Source organism: Trachypithecus francoisi, unplaced genomic scaffold (assembly GCF_009764315.1).
Source record: "Trachypithecus francoisi isolate TF-2019V2 unplaced genomic scaffold, Tfra_2.0 Lachesis_group7, whole genome shotgun sequence".
NCBI lineage: Eukaryota > Metazoa > Chordata > Mammalia > Primates > Cercopithecidae > Trachypithecus > Trachypithecus francoisi.
In genome coordinates, this window is record NW_022681472.1 from 67,162,535 (window position 1) to 67,174,617 (window position 12,083).

The window sequence follows — 12,083 nt, forward strand, 5'->3', positions numbered from 1 at the left end:
TGGTTGTTGCCAACACCAAGGAATAATAAATGATTAAGATGATGGATATTCCAATTACTCCGGCTTAATCATTAAACATTGTATGTTTGTATTAAAATATCACATGTTCCCCATAAATTTGCACAATTAGTATATATCCATCACAAGAAAAAATTAAAAATAATTAAAATTTAAGAAATAAAAAGAAGAGTAAGAAGGAGAATCAAAACTTCTCAATTTCCTTCACATGAGAGACCTCGTTGTCTTTTTCACTGTCAGTTTAGTTGTATCCTACATACCATCTCTTACAATATTATATATCTAGGTTTCCGATAAATTCAGAGGAATATTTTATCTGAAGCATTCAAATGTGACTACGTAACAACATGGAATTAGAAAGACGTCTTAAACTCTGTCAAAAAGAAAAACAAAACAAAAATAAATAACCGAAAACAAAAGTATTCATTTGTTCTTTATGTAGAGAGAAAAAGCTTTACATGGCACAAAAGTATGCTTCAACAAACTGACTTTATTGAAGGAAATAATAGAACCTAGTTTTCGCAAAGTTAACTGACAATTGTCAACGTACTTCAGTTTCAATCATCATGCTCATTTAGGTCTTGAATTTCTAAAATTTTAGGATTTGCTAATTTTTAAGGACTCATATTCTAAATTGTATATAAGGACAGATCATTTTAGAAGTGTTATTTGTCTGAAATGTATGCATATTATCTCAAATATGTATATCTTCCTGAATGTTGTTCAATAATTATTTGTTTTTCATGAAATCTACCTCTTTCCTTCTGAGACATCCTGCATTAATCGTGCCTGCAAAACTCCTTTTTCTTTCCAGTTTTATGTCAAGTAGCATCTGCTCTGAGAATTTGGTATTCTCCACCTAAACACTATAATTTGTCAGATGTCCCTCCTGTTTGATCTAACTTTGTAATCCCAAAACTCTTTATGTTTATCTTTATTATGACAAATTGTATACTGTGCTTTAAATATTGATTTTTTTTTTGACTGTGTCAAGCACACCGCTGTAACATTTTAAAGGACAAAAATGGGGCCTTGAACTTTTGTTTATCATCACTTCAAAATCACCTGCTTAAAACATGGCAGGCACTTGATACTGCTTGCTCACTTAGACACATAAATGAAACGTAGATGTTTGCATAATGCTTTCTAAGATTAACATTTTTTTGGTTTCTGCTGTAGAAATATTTTAAAGTAATTGCTCTGCCTTTAAATAACACATGTCCAATTTGGAATTATCAGTTTGTTTCTCTGCACTGAAAACTATTTTTTATGAAAAGATTTCAAACACACTTAGAATCTTAAAAATGTATTTCATTCATCTCATGTATTATTTTTTAACACAAACATATTTTAAATTTGCCATCAATTTTATTCTTCCAATGTTCAAGAACAAATAGAAGCCATCAAATGTTTATACCCTTGTTATTCCAATACTTTTTTTTAGCTGTTCTCCTTAAGCACTAAGCTTGCTTCTATTTAATCTATTGTGGGTAATTAAACCATATCATTTTCTTTTGTACAGATATAACTAAACAGTTATACAATCCCACACTGTAATTGAAAATCATTTAAATCCTATTAATTGATGAATGCATTCATCATTCATTTGAGGTGATGTGGTGAGTCTTCAGAGATAACACCACAGGACAAAACTTATAGAAAATTCATTATGATCACATAGATTGTGCATCTTCCACACATTCCTTATCTATAGTACTTCCTATCAGTGGGGACTTTGCATACTACCTGTATAAGTCAGTGCTGGCACAGAATCAGACAGGCACAGTGCCCTCTCTAAGAAGATAAAACACTAGTAATCCCACCCAAATATATATAGTATCCTGCTCAATTATTAGAAGGAGATTATGACCAATATAAGCACTATCTATATTGAGGAAATATGAATTCTTGATTACTTTTATGACACATAAACCATGATCACCATTAATTTAATGATTACCAACATAGGCAAAAAGAAGCAAAAGCAATAAACATATACAATTCTAGGCTTCTGGTGCTTCTTGAATGCTTGTTTATGCAGACTTGTTACCTCTTTTGTGAAATAGCAGCCAAAAAGACTCTGGGACTATGGCTGATGAAAAACTCAAGGAAAGATTCAAGACCAAGAACAATGATGGTATTAATTTGAGGGTGGCAGGGCATGATGGTTGTGTAGTGCAGTTTAAAATGAAGATGAAGAGGTATACACCACTTAGTAAACTAATGAAAGCCTACTGTGAACGACAGGGCTTGTCAACGAGGCAAATCAGATTCCAGTTTTACAGACAGCCAATCAATGAAACAGACACATCTGCACATTTGAAAATGGGGTATGAAGATACAACTGACGTGTTCTAGCGGTAGACAGGAGGGATCTGCGAAAAAGGAAAGCAGTCAGGGAAGGTGCATCTCATCTTCACTCCAGAACAATGTCCTTAACAGACCAAGATTACATTCTCAATTAGTAAACTGCAGTTTGGTTCCATCACATCCTGACTACTATGATACACCTTTTTTTTTTTCTTTTCCTTTTTCTGGACAGGATCTTACTCTGTCGCCCAAGCTGGAGTGCAGTGATGTGATCATGGTTTACTGCAGCCTTGACCTCCCATACTCAAGCAATCCTTCCAACTCAGCCACCACATTAGCTGGGGCTACAGGCAGGTGCCGCCATGCCCAGCTATTATTAAAAATTTTTTGTAGAGATGAGATCTCTCTATGTTTACCAGGATGTTCTCAAACTCCTGAGCTCAAATAATCCTCCTGTGTGGTCCTCCCAAAGTGATGGGATTACAGGCATGAGCCAGCACACTGGGTCCATTCCTCAATTGTATGTAAAAGAACTGTTATATGTGGGAGGCAAAGGTGGGCGGATTACTTGAGGTCAGGAGTTTGAGACCAGTCTGGGCAATGTCGTGAAACCCTATCTCTATGAAAAATATAAAAATTAGCTGGACATGGTAGTGCATGCCTGTGACCCCTACTAGGGAGGCTGAGGCAGGAGAATTACTTGAACCCAAGGGGTGGAGGTTGCAGTGTGCCAAGATCACACCACTGCACTCTAGCCTGGATGCCAGAGTGAGACTGTGTCAAAAAAAAAAAAAAAAAAATAAAAAGAGCTGTTATATATATATGTGTGTGTGTGTGTGTTGTGTGTGTATATGTGTATATATGGTGTGTGTGTGTGTATATATACATATATATATTATATATTTTTTTTTTTTTTCACTGAATGGCCAGTGGTATGTTTTGACCAACATCAAGTGGAGCTGACAGAGGGGAAAATCCTGGTTCTGTGACAAGAATCCACCAATATTTTGGTTCCTAAGACCAAGGATATCTATTATCTTTAAAGTTGAGATAGCCGTTTTGTTAAGTACGGAGGCATGGATTAGCAGTCCTTGCAAGCTTTCTCGGTAAATAAGAAGGGGTGGCTTCTGTATTTAGATTCACAGTCTAATATTTGGTTAAATATATTTACAAGAGGTGAAGCCTATAATAATATGGGATTGAGGGATAGAAGGATGATGGGGGAAATATGTATAAATATCAATATATTTTCTCGTGTGAAGGAGGGTTTTATGTTTATAATGTGGGAGGTGAGTGTCCCTCGTTGTGTTGTAATAAATATATATAGAGAATAGAGGGCGGTAATTAATATATTTAGTCCTGTGAGCATAATGGTGACATGTGATCAAGAAAATAAGGTTGCTATTACCAACAGTTCTCCAATTAAGTTAATGGTGGGGGGTAGGGCTAGATTGGTGAGGTTTGCTACAAATCATCAGAAGGCTATTAGTGGAAGTAGGGTTTGAAGTCCTCGAGAGAGCAATATAATGCGGCTGTGGGTTCGTTCATAGTTTGAATTTGCTAGGCAAAATAGTATAGATGAAGTAAGGCCATGGGCAATCATAAGGATAATAGCGCCAGTAAAGCTTCAGGGGGTTTGGATGAGGGAGGCTGTAATTACTAGGGCTATATGGCTTACGGAGGAATATGCGATAAGTGCTTTTAGGTCTGTTTGTCGGAGACAGGTTGAGCTTGTTATGATTATGCCCCATAAGGATAGTATGAGGAAGGGATAGGCTATATATTCTGTCAAGGGGTTGAGGATTGAGGTGAGTCGCATTATACCGTAGCCACCTAGTTTTAAAAGTACTGCGGCAAGGACTATTGATCCGGCAATGGGGGCTTCAACGTGGGCTTTGGGGAGCCATAGGTGTAGACCATATAAGGGCATTTTTACTATGAAAGCTATTATGCATGCCAGTCAAGTTAAGTTGTGGGACCAGGTGGTTGTTAATTTTTGGGCTGTGAGTGTTAGTAACATGATGTTTAATGAGCCTATATTATTATATGTAAATATTAATATGATTAGTAAGGGAAGGGAACCAGCTAATGTGTAGAATAGGAAATATGTACTTGCGTTGAGGCGTTCTGCTTGATTACCTCATCGGGTAATAATAATTAGGGTAGGGATGAGGGTGGTTTCAAATAAGATATAGAACAAGATTAGTTCTGTGGATATAAATGTTATAATTAAAGAGATTTGTAGAAAAATTATTATGGAGAGATAAAGTTTTTTTCGTGAAGGGTTTTCGTTATGTAAGTGGTATTGGCTTGCTATAATCATGAGGGGTAAGAGTCAGGCGGTTAGTGTTAGAAGGGGTGTTGATAATGGATCAAAGGATAAGTAAGTTGAGTAACTAGTGAGGTTGTTACTAGTTTGATTAAAAAATATGAGGGGAATAAGACTGATAATTAAGCTGTGTATGGTTAAGTTAATTCATAATATATTGTTTTTGGAAAATCATGTTGTTGGTAATAGCATAATTGTGGGAAGAATTATTTTTAGCATTGGAGTAAGTTTAGGTTATGGATATAATCTAGACCATATGTGTTTGAGATTGAGACTAGTAAGGCAAGACCTACTGCTGCCTCGCAAGCGGCGAATACTAGTAGAGCAATGGGTATGATATTAGCTAGGGGAAAGTGTATGTTTAAGGCTATGAGGGTACTTATAATAAATAGAGAGAGTATTATTCCTTCTAGGCATAATAAAGAGGATATTAGATGTGAACGATAGATTAATATGCCTAGGAGTGAGATAAGAAATGCTAACATAATATTTATATAAATAATGGGCATTTGGCTAGTATGATTATCATAATCTAATGAGTCGAAATCATTTGTTTTGTTTAAACTACTTGCCAATTCGGTTCAGTCCAGCCCCTTTGAGTCATTCGTATGCTAGGCCGAGGGTTAAAATAATGATTAGTATTATTGATGATTTGATTATTACAGGGAGGTTTGTTGTTTGGAGGGCCCATGGCAGAGGTAATAGTAGAGCAATTTCTAAGTCGAATAGTAGGAAAGTAATAGCGACTAGAAAAAATTTTATGGAAAAAGGGATGCGAGCGGAGTTTAGTGGGTCAAAGCCGCATTCGTAGGGGTCTGCCTTTTCTGCGTAGGGGTTAAGTAAGGGTAATCAAAATATAATGATTATTAGTAGCAGGGTTAGGAGGGTGTTAATTGTTAGGGCTAGTACTAGGTTTATTATTCTTTTTCGAATATTATCGAAGCTAGCTAATTGGAAGTCAGCTGTACTAGTTATACTAAAAGAATAGGAACCTCATCAGTAAATGGAGATGTAAAGGAAGAGTCAGACGACGTCTACAAAGTGTCAGTACCAAGCAGCCGCTTCAAAACCAAAATGATGATTTGATGTAAAATGATATAGTAGCTGGCGGATAAGGCAAACGGTAAGAAAGGTAGATCCAATAATAACGTGAAGTCCGTGGAAGCCGGTAGCAACAAAAAATGTTGAGCCATAAATGCCATCAGAGATAGTGAAGGGTGCTTCATAATATTCAGATATCTGTAAGAGGGTGAAGTAGGTGCCTAATAGAATTGTAATAAGCAGGGCTTGGATTATTTGTTTTCGGTTGTTTTCTATTAAGCTGTGATGAGCTCAAGTGATTGTGACCCCTGATGCAAGTAATACAGAAGTGTTTAGGAGGGGTACTTCTAGGGGATTTAGGGGAGTGATGCCTGTTGGTGGTCAGTGTCCTCCTAGATGTGGTGTAGGGGCAAGACTTGAGTGGTAGAATGCTCAGAAGAAGCCTGCAAAGAAGAAAACTTCTGAAATAATAAATAAGACTATTCCGTAACGGAGGCCTTTTTGAACTGGTGTTGTATGGTGACCTTGATAAGTGCTTTCTCGTACAATATCGCGTCATCATTGATATATTGTTAATATGTTAGTTAATAATCCTAATATTAGTAGAATTATGGAATAAAAGTGAAATCATATAATTAAGCCGGATGTTATTAGAAGAGCTGATAAAGCTCCTGTTAGAGGTCATGGGCTAGGTTTGACTATATGGTAGGGGTGAGTTTGGTGAGTCATTAAGTATTATCATGTAAATAAAGGCTTACCAAGAGACGTGAAAACATAGGCTTGGATTAGGGCTACTGCAATTTCTAGGATTGTTAATAGCAAGAGGAGTAGGAAGGTTAGTGAAGTTGCAAGAAAATTATGGTTAATAATGCTAATATGGCACTTCCGATTAGATGCATGAGTAGATGTCCTGCTGTGATATTAGCGTTAGAGTACAGCTAGGGCCACTGGTTGAATAAATAAGCTAATAGTTTCAATAATTACTAGTATGGGAATAAGAATGTGGGTGTGCCTTGTGGTAAAAAATGGGCTAGGGGTTTTTTTGGTTTTAAAGCGGAGGCCTGTAATCACTGTACCAGTCCATAGAGGGACTGCCATTGCCAAATCATAGACAGCTGGGTGGTAGGACCTGGTCTCTAATGCTAATATCTCTAATTATTTTTATTGCCACAACTAACCTTCTTGGACTACTACCCCACTCATTTACACCTACCACCCAGCTGTCTATGAATTTGGCAATGGCAGTCCCTCTATGGACTGGTACAGTGATTACAGGCCTCCGCTTTAAAACCAAAAACTCCCTAGCCCATTTTTTACCACAAGGCACACCCAATTTCTTATTCCCATACTAGTAATTATTGAAACTATTAGCTATTTATTCAACCAGTGGCCTAGCTGTACGTCTAACCGCTAATTCACAGCAGGACATCTACTCATGCATCTAATCGGAAGTGCCATATTAGCATTATTAACCATTAATTTTCTTGCAACTTCACTAACCTTCCTACTCCTCTTGCTATTAACAATCCTAGAGATTGCAGTAGCCCTAATCCAAGCCTATGTTTTTCACGCTCTTGGTAAGCCTTTATTTACATGATAAACTTATGACTCACCAAACTCACCCCTACCATATAGTCAAACCTAGCCCATGACCTCTAACAGGAGCTTTATCAGCTCTTCTAATAACATCGGCTTAATTATATGATTTCACTTTTATTCCATAATTCTACTAATATTAGGATTATTAACCAACATATTAACAATATATCAATGATGACGCGATATTGTACGAGAAAGCACTTATCAAGGTCACATACAACACCAGTTCAAAAAGGCCTCCGTTACGGAATAGTCTTATTTATTATTTCAGAAGTTTTCTTCTTTGCAGCTTCTTCTGAGCATTCTACCACTCAAGTCTTGCCCCTACACCACATCTAGGAGGACACTGACCACCAACAGGCATCACTCCCCTAAATCCCCTAGAAGTACCCCTCCTAAATACTTCTGTATTACTTGCATCAGGGGTCACAATCACTTGAGCTCATCACAGCTTAATAGAAAACAACCGAAAACAAATAATCCAAGCCCTGCTTATTACAATTCTATTAGGCACCTACTTCACCCTCTTACAGATATCTGAATATTATGAGCATCCTTCACTATCTCTGATGGCATTATGGCTCAACATTTTTTGTTGCTACCGGCTTCCACGGATATTTGTACATCCGTGGATATTTGTACTTCCCTTTGTACATTAATGTCATGCTCATTAAGCACTGCTCTTTATATTCTAGTAAGTTACTTTGTTCTCACTGTTTTAGCAACAACAACAACAAAATAAAAATCCTTGTGTGACTTGTTCAGTTGAAGAATTTTAACATTTTCATATATCATTATAAAACCAAGGACAATTTTATAATTTCTTTTGTACGTAGACATGTAGGGTAATCTGTCTTTAATTAGGGATAAATTACTCTAAATAAAATGAATCCTGAATAGTTTTTCTTTCAAGTCTCTTTTTTCTTTTTCCCTTGACGGTATCCCACGTGATCAAGTCAAATGTCTTGTTGTTGAAATAAACTTCTTGCTTAAAAAATGTTCTAGGACCTAAACAGAGATAATAGGTCATAAAGTAAACTTTAATATTAGTACAGCTAGTAGTATAAGAAGGATAAAATTATTTTATTTACAAAATGTACAGGCTGATCAGTGAAAAATAGAAGCAAAGATCTGGAATGGTAAAACATAATAATTGAAATTCCAAACTCAGTAGATTTCATAGGTACCTGATTGAATGCAGCAGTTTAGTCAGTTGGAATATTAAATCAATTAATATTGTTTTGGCACAAAATTCAAACCAAAAAGAAAAAAAGAAGTATGGAAGATCATCCCAGAAGCAGTAATATTTGACAAACTAGAGAAAAAAGATAAATTGGATGACAGAAAGGGAAAGTTGTGCACTCTTGAAAAAAATACTAACAAAATGTTTCCTGAATTAAGTTAATCAAGGCTCACCAAATATGTAATAAACCAAAGACACGGCTACATATAACTGTCAAAAAGAAAACAAATTCATGAAAATAATTGTTTTTTCTTAATAATTGTCAATGCACTAATATATAATTCCCTATATAAATTTTGTTGATTACTTGCATTTGAGAATCTCAGAACTTTTTAGACTTAAAAAGATAACCTGGAATACCTTAAACTTCCACATCAAGAAAATTGGAGAAATAAGGGTTATTCAAATTAACATCAATCAGGAGAAAATCAGAGCAGAAAAAAAAAGAAAATCAACCATACATACAGCTGGTGCTAAGACAACATCAATAAAATTGATAAAACTCTGTCCAGGATAACCTGGGAAAAACACACAAAAGAGAAGACGTTTCTGATATTAATTAAAAAGACTGACATTTGTAATGATGGACATTAAAAATAATGAAGAACACTGCAATGAACTCTGTGCCCTCAAAATTGATAACTTAGATTTAATAGACTAATTCTTAGAAAGATGCAAACCACCAAAATTCACACTAGAAAAATAGATTTTAGGAATGGATCTGTATCTACCAAAAAGATTGATGATAATAAAATAACTATTCAAACAATTAAAATTTATTATTTATTATTAAATAAATAACCATGCCAAAATAGCACCAGGTCCAGATGATTTTACTCTTAAATTCTACTAAACTTTTATGGAAAAAAATAACATTAATTCTCTACAATATTTTCCAGAATATACAAGCACAGGGAGCATTCTGTAACTCATTCTCTGATGCCAACATTAATCTAATAATGAAATCATGTAAGGACTTTACAGTGGAGAAAAACTAACTACTCATTGCCCCATGAACATAGATACAAAAATTGTTAACAAAATATTAGCAAATATAATTCATTAATTCATAAATATTGTTATATACCATGCTCAAGTGGGATTTACTCCAAGTATGCAAAGCTAGTTCAACTAAAGAACACCAATCAATGAAATTCTCCATATCAACAGGTTAAACAAGAAAAAATATATATGATTATTTCAATATACTCAGAAAAGTATTTTAACAAATTCCAAAACACATCCACGAAAACACTATGGCAAACTACAGATAGCATCACATAACACAGCTAGTATCAATAAACCACAAATAGAGGGCATCTTCCTGAAATTGAGAAAGATTATTTACAAAAACCTACACTGAAAATCAAACAGCGGTGAGAAACTAGGTGCTTTTCTCCTGAGATTATTAACAAAGCAGTTTTGTCTTCTTCTCTCACTACTCCTACTTAAGATTGTACAGGAATTTATACACAGGAAAATATTTTTTAAAAATACTATCAAATGTATACAGATTGAAAGGAAAAAAAGAAAACTGTCTTTATTTGCAGATGATGTAATAGACTATCAAGAAAATCCTAGAGAATATCCAAAAGTCTGCTGAAACTAGTAAGCAAGGACACATGATAAAAGATCATTCAACAAAACTCAGGCTTTTTTGAACATATGCTGTGGACTGCTGGAATTCTAAATTTTTAACCTTTCTTTTAAAATATCACTACAAATAAATGCATAAAAGATTAAAAACATGAACAAGATCTGTAAGAAGAAAACTACAAATTACTGATGAAATAAATAAAAGAAAATATAAATAGTCTATGTTAATGTATTGGTAAAATTAAGATATAAATTCTTCCCAAATTTAACCAAAATTTCAAAAAAATCTCTGGGAGTTATTTTGCAGATATTGATAAAATTGTTGTATAGTTCACATGGAAAGGCAAAATATATAGCCAGCACAATACTGAGAAAGGAAAACAAATTGAGACAGGGTACAGTGGTTTGTTTGCAATTCCAGCACTTTTGGAGGCCAGCAAAGGCTGGTCAATTGAGGTCAGGAGTCCAAGACTGGCCTGGCCAATAAAGTGAAACGCTGTCTCTTCTAAAAATCCAAAAAAAATTAGCTGGGCATGGTGGCACATACCTGTAATCTTAGGCAGAGGCAGGAGAATTGCTTGAAATGACAGTTGCAGTGAGCCAAGATGGTGGCATTGCACTCCGGCCTGCGTGACAGAGTGAGACTCAGTACTCCCACCAAAAATAAAATAAAAAATAAAAAAATAAATAAAAGAAAAGAAAAGCAAATTGGAAGAAATATTCAATCTCAAGAGTTAATATAAAGCTACTGTAAGCAAGACAGTAAGGTAATGGCAGTCAAATAGAAGGAAAACCAGTGGAACAGAATGGAAACCCCAGAAACCAACTCACATAAATTTGGTCGCTTAATCTTTGATAAAGGCAAAAGGGCGATTCAATGGAGAAAGTATATTTTTTTCAAAAATGTTGCTGGAATAATTGAATTTATACTCAAAATGGACCATAGGCTTACATGTAAAATATAAAACTATGTAATGGCTGGAAGAAAACATGGGAGGAAATCTAGGTGACCTTGGGGTTGGTGTTGAATTTTTGGATACATCAGTAAAGCGTAATTAATAAAATAAAAGCTAATTTATCTTTACTAAAATTCAAACTTCCTTTTCTACAAAAAATACTCTGAAGAATATTGAGAACAAAAAGATTAAACATTGTAAATAACTTGTCCAACTTCAAAAATAATTGGCAGAACCAGAATGATAATTCAATTTTGTCTGATTCTAAATTCTGTGTCTTCTAATTTACTGTATGGCAGTAACATGTTTAAACAGTATATGAAAGTTACTATAATATGTCTCAAATAATCAAAAAGCAGGTGTAAGGAAAAGAATAAATATGGCTGTTCATGTGCCCAAGATTAATTGGCAAGTTTCCAAATGATCTCATATCTTTATTAGATCATACCTCAATTGAACATTTCTTTCTTGATCTTTCAAATTGTTCATAAAAACATCTCGCTGCAAAACCTGATCATGCCTCATCAAATTTCATTATGTATTTAATTAAGATATTAATAAGACAACTCTGAAAATGAATGAGGAATTAACCTACCAGTTTATTGTTAATAACCAAAATTATTAGCCGCCCCCTACTTTCCTGCATCACACATTACTTGGTAAATTAATTTTCACTTACTGATTTAAGTACTCTCCTCTATTATTTGTGAAATTTTTTCTCATATATTTTCTAAGAACCATTTAGAAATGGCTCATTTAACCTTTTCAAAACATAACAATGTAATTTCGAACTTAGCATTTTGATCTTTATGAAAATAAGCCCATTTGACACCCTTCATACTTAAGTTTCACAGTCCCTTTTTTATTTAAATAGCTGCCCTAACAATAAGAAATTGGTATACATCTATGGTACTGGTCACATTATTTACCTCCCAACACATTTTCCTTTAAATTGAAATACTAACAATGTTACCATTAAATTCAATTTATG

General features: G+C 34.6%; 1 protein-coding gene and 1 long non-coding RNA gene across 2 annotated transcripts; one reads left to right on the top strand and one right to left on the bottom strand.

Moving 5' to 3' along the window:
* Window positions 1-2,106: 2,106 nt before the first annotated feature.
* Window positions 2,107-2,376, top strand: LOC117079418 (small ubiquitin-related modifier 2-like). Its single transcript, XM_033203229.1, has one exon. The coding sequence runs from the start codon at window positions 2,107-2,109 to the stop codon at window positions 2,374-2,376; it is 270 nt and encodes an 89-aa protein (XP_033059120.1).
* A 3,266-nt stretch (window positions 2,377-5,642) lies between these two features.
* On the bottom strand, window positions 5,643-7,063 carry LOC117079420. Its single transcript, XR_004435425.1, has 2 exons — window positions 6,828-7,063; window positions 5,643-6,645 (listed from the first exon to the last, which is right to left on the bottom strand). It is a non-coding gene; the product is annotated as an uncharacterized LOC117079420 (long non-coding RNA).
* Window positions 7,064-12,083: the final 5,020 nt, after the last annotated feature.